A 14,697-nucleotide genomic window follows, 5' to 3' on the forward strand; every position below is an offset into this window, starting at 1 on the left:
ATGCAGTTCCACCTTTGACCTCTGATGACCTCGACAGTTAAATGACCTCAAATTATCAGAATATTGATGTTTGACATCATGATTAATGGTAAACATGATGATGTTCTATAGAGAGCATTGGATGGTCCTATTTATTAATCTGGTCTGGTGCATACTGAAAACGGAAAAAGCATAATTAAAAAATCGACCATTGACCCTTGCCAAAAACGCTGCCCCGGAGCCCTACCCCACCCCCACACTTAAAACACACACACACACACACACACACACACACACACACAATTCCGCCGCCCCACCTAAGGTGTACTCTTTGGGAAAATTGAACATGAAATTGTAAAGTGCACATCACCATGTCCCCGGTGAAGAAATATTAATTGCACTGTATAATGCTCTCGCAGATCTGTCAAACCTGTACCGCCCCACCCTGGCAAAAGGCAGCAAGTGACAAATGCGATTTATTTCTTATAAATTAACAAAATAATATTGCGCTGGCGATTCCAATGACATATCTCGCAGGATTGATTTCTAAGCCATATTTTTTTTTTCCAGGAAAATATCACTAAATCGGATTTGAGCAATTTGTGGAACCCCCCCCCCCCCCACTAAAGTAGGACAGTATGTGTATTATATGTATATATATATATATATATATATATATATAGATAGATAAGAGAGTAATCATTTAAGAAGAATTACTTTAATTTACGTTTGAAGACATTTCAAGAGATGTAGTCTGATTTGTTAAGGGGCAAATAATTCTAATGTTTGCAGTCTTGTAAACATACTTGTATCTTTAGCGAAAACTGTTCGAGTACGTGGACGGTGATAAGTAGGCCCCTATGAATCACTCCGTAGAGTAAATTATATATGAACCAAATGGTTTCTTTTGAACATGTGTTGTGTTGAAAAGTTCTTGGTAATTCTTTTCCAGGCAAAATGTGTAAATTACATGAAATTTCCGATTTAAAAGCATGTGATGGGAAATGTAAACAGTATGTGCGAATGCTTCTATGTTTCCTGCTAAACGTATACTTTGTTAGTGGGGAAAAGAAAACAAAAGAAAAGAGAAGTCTCGCTCTACCACGTCTACATACCACAACGCCTACGGATATCTTTGTTTCACATTGTTAGTGGGGAAAAGAAAAGAAAAGAGAAGTCTCGCTTCATGAGAGATGTTCAGATCCCCCTCTACACCACAACGCCTACGAATGTCTAGGCTGAAGGTGGGTTTGATTGTCTTATAGGGCCTATAGAGCACCAACAATAAGTGCAGATTAATTGGCACGCTATCTTTTGAATAGAAACAATACTTTGTTTCACACAAGATGATAGCAGAAAGACAACTGATAATCATCCGCTCATGTGAAATCAGGCAGAACTTTTTTCAAAACATTTCAAGAGGCATCTTGGTGAGTTGCAGTCTGTTACACATGCCAATATAATGTGAAAAACAAATTGAAGGCCACGTGCAATACAGCCTCGCATTTTCCGACATCACACAAACTTTGATCAACACGTTCCATATGTACCCGTGATGGAGAGGGAAAATAATAAACAACAGCATCGCAAGATTGGTGCATTTCTGCCAAGACAACAGACAGGAACTGATTCCACGTAAAATACATAAACATGTATTTTGATTTTCCATGCATTTTTCCCATATCATTACACACAATCATTATACACACATACTTGATATGGTGTTCAGCTCACTGTGTGCAGACTGAGCACGACCCGATAATTCAGAACCTCTACCTGAGAAAGGATTGTAGCCTATCCCGCGAATCAAAAAGAAGCTTTCTTATATCATCTCGTGCATCCTGTACTCTATGTGCAATGCACTCATCATAGAGACAAGGTTGCCTTCACCCAAACTGTTTAGATATTGCCACTGCAAGACTCTGATGACTGATCGCATTCAGTGGCTGTGCACCTATAAGAACGCTGGGCTGACCTCAGGATGTCTATCCAGTTAAGTCGTGGAGGAGATCCTGTGTGCCGATCGCGTGCTTCACTGAAGACGCAGATGCTGCCCTGTCTTGAAAGAGATCAAGGGTATAGATCTAGACCAATTTCAGCAGGTTACACTGAATCATCACTTGCTGGCAGAGAGTCTTAACCGGATCATGCAGGTGATATTACCCGCTGTCAGCGTACCCTGATTCACACATTGGATGCAAACCGGATGGCGGCATATTGGAAACAACCAATATTTGGGCATGGGGGCACAACTCTTGGCCAGGCCCAAGTGTTAAGGAGTATCGAGCATAAAGAAGACAATTAGAGTAAATACTAGTTCCACTCCTATTTTGAATTGAGGGTACCTAAAGAGGTCATTAAAAAAAGGCCCAAAATTGCCTGACGTAATGACCCAAACTCAATTGGATGACAATAGCAAGTTGCAAGACACAGGGTTGCTTCATGTGGAATGCATGTTATGCCTCACAGTATGTCGCTTTCCAAATGGTCCATGACGTCACTTATATGCTCCAGGACCATGAGTTATTCATCGGAACCATGAAGCCCACGAGCTTGACACTGACCGACACAGGCCCGCCAGCTCGAAACTAGGTAGCATTGCCCATGAGCTTGACACTTATAGCAGGGCTCCACACTAACTTTTATTTTTGGTGGCCCAAAGGCAAACATCCGACATTTTTTGGTGGCCCGATCAGGCCACCAAAATCTTCATTTCTGAAATTTTGGTGGCCCGATGTGCGTTTTTAGTGGCCCCGGGCCACCGGGTCACCGTTAGTGTCGAGCCCTGCTTATAGTATAGGCAAACCAGGCCCATAAGGGTCCGACACATGGGGGGAGGGGGAGGTCCACAAGACCTACACTGAATAGATAAAGCTTTCTGATGTAATACATATGGGCAATTCCGTATGGGAAGGGCAAAAACAGCAAAATTCAAAGTTAAGTAAATGCTCAGAAATTTCAGTTTCCCGTACAGACGGATTGTTGTATTTACAGAAACAAAAAACCCTTTACCAATAACTTTCCTCGTTTTTGTTGTACACACTTTTAAAGTTGGAAGACTATTTATTGTATTTATCTAAAATTTTACAATATTAAATGAAAATTTGAAATGAAACAACTTAAATATCTCTCTGCTTTATCCATACTTCCACATCATTCTTCCTATGCTTCAACAATCACATTTAATAAAGCATTCAGTCACTCTCATTATGATATTTTTTGGAGAAATTTTCAAAATCTACTGACAAATTGACGTAATTCCGTTACCATGAAATTGAAAAAAGTTTTCTCCTGAACAAACTAATCACTGATTTTTTCTCCCCTTGTAAATTTTTTCTCTACATGTGACTCCCTGAAAAGTCACAAAACATTTTGTGAAATATCTCCTTCAGTTCTTCTGTAATTGTGGTAACGGAATTACATGGTAACGGAATTACACGCACATCTAATATGGAAGAAAATGACATATCCTACTTTCGTGCGAATATGTATGTGAACTGTTCATGAAATAGCTTCAGGGCATTATTATTGAGCTTAACAGTGTTAGTGATTGGCAGTCTAAAGGAGTGCAAGTTGAAATATATGTATGGTATGATACACTGACATGACTCAGCATACAGTGTAGCTGGATGCCTCTGACAGTGAGTCCTGACATCAGGGTACACGCTTGACAAGACTTCTTGTGCTGAAAGTCTCCTCCCTTCCTTCACCTTCTCTCATGTACAAGAACTACATGTGTACATGGAGACTGTGCTAACTGATAACTTTATAAGGTTTGCTACAGATACTCATTCTCAAATGTTAAAAATCATACTGAATTCTGAGATATCAATTTGTATATTTTCTTGCTAAAAAGTCTCATGGTTTCATACAAAATCTAAGTACATGTATAGTGATGAGGGACTAGTGAATGGGTGTGATGCAGCATAAATTGAACAAAGGTTAGAAAGAAGAGGAAGGACATAAAATGTCTTGAAAAGGAAAAGAGAGCACTGCTACTGACAGAGAGAAATGAACAGGATAATTTTTGTGAGGAAAGATCAAGAATTTAAGAGAAGGATCATACACAATGTGATAGAAGTCATTACTTGACACGGGATGCCCACTGAATGTGACACCTTTGATCTTCCGTCTGTATATGCTAAAGGCTTTATTATCACCAAGTCGATAGTCTGACCTTTTATTGAACACGTCCTGTTTTCATCCTTAAGTCCTTTATCTTTAATTGTAAGTGTATGACTATGACCTTCTTTCATTTGTTTCTTAGATCTTTCCTCCACAGAGACATGTATTTTGATTTTCATGCCCATTTGATACAGAGCATCTGCTACCCTTTGAAATTTGTTCTTTAATCCTTTCTTTTAAAAGGAATAAAGACAAAAACACCATTTGTGATGAACATTTACCCAGTCAGTAATTGTGATACAGCTCTAAAATGTAACATTTAGGCCTATACTTTCCCATCCTATGAAGATTTTAAATATTAAAGTCAATGGGCTTCTGCTTCTACCTGTACTCTTCATGTTACCATTTGCTGTACAATCCAGTTTCCTTTCATGCAAGTGCCATTACAGTGTATTTTATACATTTGCTTTCAGGCAGTCAAAATCCAACTTACTGCAAAAGAGAAGATGCACACTTCTTGTGAGTAAATATATGGCAACACTCAGGATGAGAAAATAGACAAAGTCAAAGAAGAAAGACAGAGACAGGAAACTTGTAGGAAAATTATAGGCCAAGTCATAATTGTGTTTCTGAAGACGTCATTTGGAAATTTTGTGTGGTCAGAAGTAAATACTAACATTATTCACAGGTTGATTAATCTAACTCTAACACAGTGAGCTGCAGATGGATAAAAGAGGCCCTCTTACCTTTCTATGAATTAACAGAATTTGGTCGACTAATGGTTCAAAAAGTTGTAGTTTGTTAAAGTTATTTTGCTGTTTTCTACTTCCTTTTAGTTTAGACACTTTTATTTTGGTGGGCTTAAGTAGGACTTACACTGTAAGGGAATTATCAAATTATGCACTACATTATATACCAGGGGGCAACTTCAGCTATAATAGTAAAATGCCACAAGTTTTTAGTGATTAATGTATGCTTCAACATATAGATAATAATGATTAAGCACTGGTGCAATACCATAATCATATAAGAAAATTTTCTTTTCTATTTATGATTGAATTGTAATTTGTTATATTTGTCATTGAACCACAACTGCATCTTTTCACTTAACAAATTAAAAGTTTCAAGCATCTTTAGTGTCCATCCTTAATATTAAACATTGTGTTCAATGATGGGGCTGCACACTGTGCTCTTGCACTGTAAATTGGCACTTTATGATTTAGATTTAAATTCAGTGTCAATCCGGACAGTTTTTTTATTATTTTCTTATGCATGTGCACAAAATATTTATGTACAATACTTGTAAGTAATTCACACATATTGTCAATTATTGGCATATTTAGGAAGAAGAAAACAGAGAAATCTGTCTTGCATGATATCAACAAAAGAAATACAAGAAAATTTGAGTATTGTTGACTGGATTTATAGAATTGTACTTGTGTAGGGCTATTCTAGCGTAATTCCGTTACCATGTGTCTTAGATGTCATTTACCTGCAGAGTGTGAAATTCTTAACTTGAAAGTAGACAAATTTTGATGGATGTGGTACTTACAAGTTACGAGATCTTGATTGACATAGTTACGACTTCAAATCACAGTCGTTAGCATAAACATTTTGTTTTTTGACAATAAAAACTCATTTGGCACCTATACACTTGTAGCAGTTCAAGGTTAAAGGCTAGAGAGTACTTATTTAGTGGTTATATTATAGCTAAAGGCATAAACAATCTTTATCAAGACATTTCAGAATACATGAGTACCAAGAATGTGTATTTTTTCCAGTGTAGTTCAGAAGGCGTAATTCCGTTACCATTTATGTAATTCCGTTACCACTGACTTTACGGGGAAAAAGCGTGCTGCTTGGAAAATGTGATGAAATATTTGAAAAACAATACAACTAAATTGAAGTCGACACAATCAAAGACGAAATCAGACAACAACCTACAGTGTATGTGTTATAGATTTCAGAGAAACAACTCCCAAAGTCAGAGTTGAAGTTGTGACTAAATTCTCTGGTAATTCCGTTACCATCGCACATAGACCTCCTTTGTAACCAACCAAGTCAGAACATTTAACAAATTTGTATTTGGGGTGACAGTGTGAGTACCTCTGCATCTTTTAAATGTATCAAGAGAAGGCAAAGTAATCAATCCTGTACACAGGGTGAAAGAATATGAGCCAAAATTCTCTGATTTGTAATTCCGTTACCGCGGAATTGCCCATATATTAATCTCGTGGGCCTTGTTTTCGTCGAGTGTCGAGTTCGCGGACCGCTCAGCTTTTGGGCCTATTATATTTGATGTCGAGCTCATTGACCTTGTTCGTCTAGTGTTTAGGTCACGGGATGTATGACTCGTGGGCTGCGTAACTCATGTGCTGTACGACTCGGGTTGTTTGGCTTGTGACGTACACCTGATGAGGTGGGCCTGTTGTTTTCTAGTTAGCATCTGTCATCCTTTCATCCAGTTCAAGGGACTTAGTTTGCCATATGCCTTTTTACAAACCATTAAGCATCAACCCAAAATATGGTACTCCTCTCCCCACCTTCCATGTTTAAGCGTACAAATTTTGTCCAGTGCAAATTGGATAATGTTGCACATAATTTCATGCAAGCTAGTCTGCATAACTAACCCTAACATAAATATTATATTTGAGGTCACTGCCATCACTGATGAAGACACGTAAGCTTCATTTCTGAAGTAATTGACCGCTCACATTCCTGAGACCTGTTACTATGAACCAATGCTCTGTGGAATATGCATACATATACTTTGATTATAACGTCAAGGCGTGATTTGTACATGATTAAACATTCAGGATTAAACCAATGAAGCCAAACATCAATATTTGCAGTCCTACACAAATTTTGATATTCTAAAAGTCTGACCTCACATTGTCCTTGGAGGTCAAAGTTGGATATACATAGGGTACCGTAATGGCCAATGTTCTGTGGGATGAGAAGACACTTCTTGTAGCATAAATGCTAATAGCATAATGCATAATAGCACACCAGGTATACAGTTAACCATTGAACATACATCAAATATCAATATTTTGATATTTTGAGGTCATTGACCTGTCACAGTCCTCAGCGGTCAAAGGCAGAGACGTGTAAATAATTTCCCTTGATCTGAGGAATAGGAAAACGATTCAGTTGTAACACAAATGAATGTTTAGGACATCGTTATCATGTTTATCATCAACCAATTGCACCAAATATCAAAATTCTGGTAATTTGAGGTGATTGACCTCTGGAGTCATTAGAGGTCAAAGCTAAAAACCTGTCAAGGATCTGCGGAACATTGAGGCAATTCCACTGTTAAAAAAAGGTTTTAGTACATCATTGCCGTGTTTATCATTAATCAATGACAAAATATCAATATTCTGATATTTTGAGGTCATTTAACTCTGCAGGTCATCAGAGGTCAAAAGTAAACCTGTCAGGGTTCTATGGAACATGAAGACAATTCCACTGTAAGAAAAATGAGTCTTTAGTACATCATTACCATATTTAACATTAATCAATGACGCAAAATATCAATGTTTATCAAATTTTGAGGTCATTGACCTTTGGAGGTAATCAGAGGTCAATTCAGACTTACCTCCCGATCTTAAAATGAATCTTAAAACATGTACTAACACTGGTGAAAGTTTCATGCTTTAGTCAAATTTTGCACAATTTTTCGGCTTATCTGCTCTACTAATTTGGCAGCATGCGCAGCTAGGGTTTCTGCAATACCACAACCGTCATTTAGTCTGCAGATGTTTATCCCGCCAGGCAAGGCATCTAAATGATTCAATGTCTTGAGGTTTCGAGCTAGAGTCTCATAGACATCATTACTTGACTGATTGCTCGCTCTACTTGCATCTCTTAGTGGTTCAGTCTCGGAACGTTCCTGACAAAGAGCGCAAATGTTCCAGTCTATAGGACTTGCCATTGTTGACGATGTCTTCTTCGAGTCCAGTAATTGATAATGAAGAGAAAGAATGTGAAATAAAGAAATTATTGGAATGACAACAGTAATGCTAGATTCTGTTTCTGTTACGGTCTTTATCTTCTCAGTGCCTTTTACAGAATAACAAGTCTTGCGGAATATTTCAACGTGCTTACTGGTACATCAAATATACCCTACGTCTAGAAGACGTACTGAAAATCATGTGTTTATATAAGTATAGATGGACAAGAACATACATGTAGAATATGTAACAGCGTCAAGAGGAATGAATGTCGCAAGACTATTTTGATGATAAGAAAATCAAAGCATTTCATAGTTATACATTTACAAACTTCATGAAGCAGCTAACAAATAAAAATACAAAATACAAATATAGCTAACATATTCTATCAAAAACTTCGAAATTTTGCAGCGTGCAAACTGCCAGTAACTGACCTTATGTCAACCTTTTAGAGACAAAGTTTGTCTTTATCATGATCATTCTCAATTCATTCTGATATCAAACAAATAATGCAGAAATGCAAATGTGTCAGTAGAGATGCATCACGTACAGGGGTATTTTATATGGTGCAACATGCACAAGGCACAAACGACTGCATGTTCCAGGACATTTTTACCCCTATAAGAACAAGCTGCATCTGACTGAAAACGTCACGACCTTAAACCTAAGTATTATTTTCTTTATATAATACGGTTTAGTGAACAAATCTCATTTACCTTTATTTGGTAATATCAGTCAACTACATGACGTAGGCGAGTTCCCACGATGACCACGATGTCCGTAGGAATGTATTCCAAATACGGTACACAAGACTTGGACATTGTTTACAATGAATAAGTGATTGAGCGCGCATTTGTAAGTGATTAAGCGCGCATTTGTAATTTCATTGGGTGCGCACTGCTGGAGTATGTAGGCCTACATTATGACGTCAGTGAACGTGAATGACGGCTTTTTGCTGCACTTTTTTTTTTTTGCACCCCGTGCATGCGGGATCTAATTAAGTCCCGATGTTTGCTTGGGCGGCCATAATGGAATTCAAATGCCGGCCATGTAGGTGGTCAGACACATTTCGATTGACCAATTATTCAAATCGGCACGTTCTAAAGAAATCTGGGCAACAAAATTTACCTCTATTTGCCATTAAGAATTCAAGATAGGGAACTTCAACATTTTCGTCTGGGCGGCCATATTGATATTCAAGATGGCGGCCATGCAGCTTGCCGAACATTTTGAATTCATCCATTATTGAATCCAACATGTTAATACACTTTTGTGTGCTAATGCCAACGCCTCGTCATTTACAATTCAAGATAGGGATTATCAACTGTACTTTGTCTGGGCGGCCATATTGGAATTCAAAATGGCGGCCATGCAGCTTGTCTGGCATGACAAATTTATCTTTTATTTACTTTTATATGTTCACATACCTTGGAGCACCAAATTTGAGCTCCGTTTGTCATTTAGAACTCAAAATAGGGCTTTTTCAACGTTTCGTCTTGGCGGCCATCTTGGATATCAAAATGGCGGTCATGAGGTTTGATAGACTTCTAATATCAATCCATTATTGAATTGAGAATGTAGAAATACCCTTCTGTAGCAAATTATCAGTGTACATCAGGTACAAGATATAGGGATTTCGTCGTTTCGGCCATATTGGAATTCAAAATGGCGGCCGACCCAGTAGTCAGATCTCTTGGATCCGGCAATTTTTGAAATCAGCGCCCCAAAATACCCCTCTATGCAAAATTTCACAATTTCCGCCGGATGTGAGCAAATTTTTCACATATCTGCCCCACTATATGGGTTAACATCAGTCAGCTACATGTTAAACTTCCTCAAACATGTCAAAAGCCAAGATGTCCGCAGACGTTTGTTCCAAACAGTCGACTCACATTACGGGCTATTCACGAACTATAAAAGTTGTTTAAAGAAATCAGTGATTGAGAGCTATGCGCTTTACTATGCGCACTTGTAACAACTGACTGGGAGCGCACTGCTGAAGTACTCGTGAGTGTGCAGTTATGCTTTGTTTTTTCGTTGCACACTTCTTGCACGCCCGTTCATGTTAGTAAGAAAAAAAAAGAGCGCACATGCGACTCATTTCAACGCTTCTGATTGGCTACATCCTTGAAAAAATTGTTATAAAGGCTGCCAACTATAGACGACGTGCGATGTGTGTGCCTAGCAAGATTTCGTCAACAGAGGAATGACCAATACGGTGGCTGGCGTTGTACTTGGTGCGTCGTCTGCGTGTCTGTGTTATCAAGAGTAAAGTCCAGCGGTTGACTCGGAGCTGCAGCACATATTCCCTTCGAAGTGGGAGTTTGAGAGGCCAGATCGTCCGGGTTCTTTGCGAGCGAGTCCTCCTTTCGCCGGCTTGTGTCTGTCTCGTCCAACCAAAGACAAACCATGACTCACCTCTGCGTCTTGGTCGTTATCACCCTCTCCTTTTTGAGCGCTACCTCAGCTCGAATCGGTAAGTTTGTTTTTGCTTTGACATAAATTGAAAAAAAAAAAAAAAACACGTCACGTTCACTCAGTGTAGTCAGGACAGTGTTATGTATGGGGTCTTTTTATTTTATTTTATTTTATCTTATTATTATTATTTTTTTTTTTTTTTTGGGGGGGGGGGTCTTGTGTCTTGGTTCTCTTTTCTTTCTCCTCTTTCCGCCTTTCTGGTCACTACAATAGCTACAATCGCCTTGTCCAGTGATGTAAAGCAGCTTTCATTGTTGAAAGGTTTTACGTTTCATTTGTCCTTTTTTGGTCTTTGTTTGCATGAAATCTACTTCTTTCCGTGTCACTGAATGTGAAATAAATTAATTTCATTTGTGTATGTGTGTGTGTGTGTGTGTGGGTGTGATTGATCACGGCAAAAGATTCAGTTTTAATGAAAAAAAGAACATCCTTAGGGCAATCGTAAATATGGTGCACGTAGTATTATTCTTCGTGAACACACACACAAACACACACAAATATATCAAACATTTGCAATTTCGAATTTCAAAATTGTAAAACACTTCTAGAATTTGTCATTCAGAGAAGGGATAGGAAGGCCATCCATTTTTATGTCTTTCTGACCATTTTCTGAATTGCATTTAATGCTAAGCCATAAATTGCCCAGGGAGGTTGTTTTCACTGTTTTAGCGTTTGTCACTTTATAAGGAAAGGTGATGTGTTTCACTGTTTGGGTTTTTTGTGCTGTTGTGCTTTAATTCTTATTAGGACTAATACAGATGTTTGGTTCGTTATTTCAGCTGTGAGAAAGCGGTAATGAGAGTATTAATGACGATATATATGGGTGAGAATTTTGAACGATGTACAATTGCCAATTTTCGTACCTTATGACATTCTTTCCCTTAGAACACGCCAGGATGATCTAAGAAACTAGATTTTTTCATGTCATCTCGAAGATTGGTAAATTTCCTTTCAGGAAATGTATGGTTTGGTTGACTTTTGCCTGATATTTTTCATTTGACATGGACTTAAAGCGTAAAAATACGGTAAAAACGCTATTTTGACAATAATTTTTGTTTTTCAAACTAATGATGTACATTTTTAATGGTACGTGGCATCTAATATCTGACCATGTTCTGGATCTGACATATCATGGGTATGTACCACAAAATTATAAGAACTTTATGAGCACGTATAAAATCACAGAGAACGATTGAAATATCAAAGTCCTAAACAGACGAACGTCCGTGATTCTTTTATTTCTATCGCTGCTGCAAATTCTACTTTGTTGTCCCAACTGTAACGTATACGAAAATTTGGTGTTCCACCTAATGAACATATCCTGCAAAAATTGTACGTCTGCTGGCTGTACATGGGACGTAATACTTTTTTATGCAAAATTATACTCAGTTTTCGTCACGGACGTGCCTCCGCTATTTTTTAATAAAGATCGTAGCCCATGAAACGTTATTGGCGATATTGTTCTGAGTCGTAATCAACTAAGATCTAGCAACACGATAATATGTGACCCTGCACCTCAAAACAAACAAAAGGTCGCCAGACATGAATTTTTAGTTAAGACCATATTCTGAAAGAGCAGACTTTAAGCATTAAAATGATGTATAACTCAAATCAAATGGACTCTCCTAACCTATCTAAATATTGGAAAGAAAGCACAAACTCAGGAAAAGTGTGAACTGAGAATAAAGGCTCTGAAGTACAGTGTCTATTCAAGCGCTTAATCTTTACCATATATGAATGTAGGAAGTAAACCACCAGAGTAATGATGAAGGGATTATCAGATTAAATTGTAATAACATATTCTGTCCTAAGAATAACTTTCAAAGCAGTAGCACTATCCTTTCAAAAGTTATTAGAGTTGAAAGTGAAGAGTGTGGACAAGGTTTTTCAGAAATGAAAAAGGGCTTCTAAAGACACACCTAATCACACTATTCTACCAAAAATGTTCGAGATAAACTGCTAAAAACACACACTTTTCTGTCCATCCTTTGTCAAATAGGAACAGAAATTATATTTTTAGACGAACCTCCAAGAAAAAATGAACGTCCGTGATGATTAAAACGTTTTCGAGTGGGACACCATCTTGCTTTGATGGCGAAGGTGCATTTTACCTTTGGCTCTCTAGCCGAGGAGCGGCATGCCATTTTTGGAGCGGACTGAGGTTCGTCCGCAGTTTTTGGACCATGCAATTCACCAAAAACCAAGCAAATAATTAATATTTTCTCTGAAAATTCACCTCCTGATCCCCCTTTGAGCAATACATATGTTGTAAGGATGTCAAATTTCTTATAATTTGCATTGACAATACATTTTCAAATTTTTGAAAGAGTTAGGAAGGCTAGGTACTCTGCCGATTAGTTATCCGTCCTGGAACATGACCTTAGTAGTAGAACGAACGTCCGTGATAATTCCAGAGAACGTCCGTGACGTATGCAATCCCTCCGATAGGGATAACTTGTCCCGAAAGTGTCCTGTATTCTTTAAAACTTTTGGCTCGAATAGCGACAAATAAAGTTTTACAAAGTAGGAAATGAGTTTAGAGCAGTAGTTTCAGAATTTTGAAGGCGATATGTGATCATGATGAACAAGCAGTTGAAAATTTACTCACAATTTTACGCTTGTTTTCTCTCTAATTATACAAAAAACAGCTAAACACAGTTATAGGAAAATGGAATTATGCGTAATCTTTAATTTCTGTGCGTTTAAATTTCATTCTAATGAGGTTCTGGAGACAATTTGTACTGTTACAGGTTCTGAAAGTTTCGCTCACGGACGTTCTGTCCGAGAAAGGAAATTTCTGACAATTACAAATATATCACTGCACATAAGATTAATGTTAGTTGAAAATATTACCAAATCACCGAGCCGCTCATACCCGAAAGTGAATAGCGTTCAGCACTCAATTTACCTGTAATAACAAACGGAAAACGCTTTTTTCACGGATGTTCGTCGGTTGAATAAGTCAGTGGATTACATAGTAGGAGAAAGAGGATCAGTGCCACTTTTTAGTGACAGGTGCTCTAAGTGTTTATCTTTTGAGTATGGTAGCTGCCGTCTCAAACAGAACACATCCAGTTTTGGTCTCCATAACGGGCGTTCGCTGTAATTGTCATGATATTAAATGCCTTAATTCATTCTTATTTTTCTCTTCATGACGATTTTTATCTCATTCCCTCAATAGCCTGAACATGCTGCGACCAAACAGAAAACAAAAACAAAACAAAACAAACCAAAACAAATCCGAAAAGTGCTACGCAATCACATTCAGGATAATGACGGAAGAAGTCTGTAATGAGCATGTGTGTTGAATAAGAAACGGAAAAGTTTCAAAAGGACGTGGAAGCAGTTGAATGAAAATGACTGAGAAACAGAGAAGGGATCGAGCTCCAACACACAGAGAAAAGAATTGCCAGTGCACTCCCGTTATACCAAATTCCTCTGGAGAAGTTTTTGTTTGTTTGTTTGTTTATGTTTTTTATTCATCGAACAAGCGAACAAAAATCATGCAGTATACAATTATTGTCTGATGAAAACACACAAATCCTCCGCTTATCATCACATGGTGCTGTTTTATACTCATCAATGAAAAGCAATATTCATTTGTAATTTTTCCAAGATTTTTTTTTTCATTTTACATTTAAGAGACAGAGTGATCGTCAATTTGTTTGTGCTTTTGTGCTTACTTTGAAAACACATTTTAAACAAAGTAATGATTAAGAATAGGTTTAAGGTTGCACTTTGATACGTTCGCTCTTCATAAGATTCGTTCCTCCGATGTCCAAAGGTTTGTTATTCCGAAAATGAAAAAAAAAAAGTTTTTAGTTAATTAAGGAGGTTTGTTATTAAAAATTTTCTTATTCCGACAGTTTGTTAGTCCGAAAAATAAATATCAAGTTCAAGTTCAAGTTCAAGTTTGTATAACATTTATTTTCCATCTTTTTTTCATGTAGGAAATCACACGCATGAAATTATTGTACAGGAAGGCAGAACCTCAAAAAAGCAAAGCTTGTGGTGAGCTGCCTTACAAAAAATACATTACATCACAAACACAAACACAAAAAACAAACAAACAACGAAAACATGATAATAGTTCCCATGACAACATCAAAATGAAATATTCCTCAAAGGGAGTAGTACAGAGAGGCAACAATGAGTATGA

At 37.6% G+C, this 14,697-nt stretch overlaps 1 protein-coding gene across 1 annotated transcript in view; it reads left to right on the forward strand.

Annotated features, from left to right (window-relative positions):
• Positions 1-10,455: 10,455 nt before the first annotated feature.
• Positions 10,456-14,697, forward strand: part of LOC139709864 (carbonic anhydrase-like) — a 63,482-nt gene continuing 59,240 nt past the window's right edge. Inside the window, exon 1 of the mRNA XM_071621823.1 lies at positions 10,456-10,536. Within this exon, the coding sequence (XP_071477924.1) occupies positions 10,470-10,536 (67 nt within the window). The 5' untranslated portion in view covers positions 10,456-10,469. The remainder of the gene's footprint in view (positions 10,537-14,697) is intronic.

The sequence above is a fragment of the Diadema antillarum genome, unplaced genomic scaffold (genome assembly GCF_040938485.1).
Source record: "Diadema antillarum isolate AM-2024a unplaced genomic scaffold, OU_Dant_1.0 seq00001476_RagTag, whole genome shotgun sequence".
NCBI lineage: Eukaryota > Metazoa > Echinodermata > Echinoidea > Diadematoida > Diadematidae > Diadema > Diadema antillarum.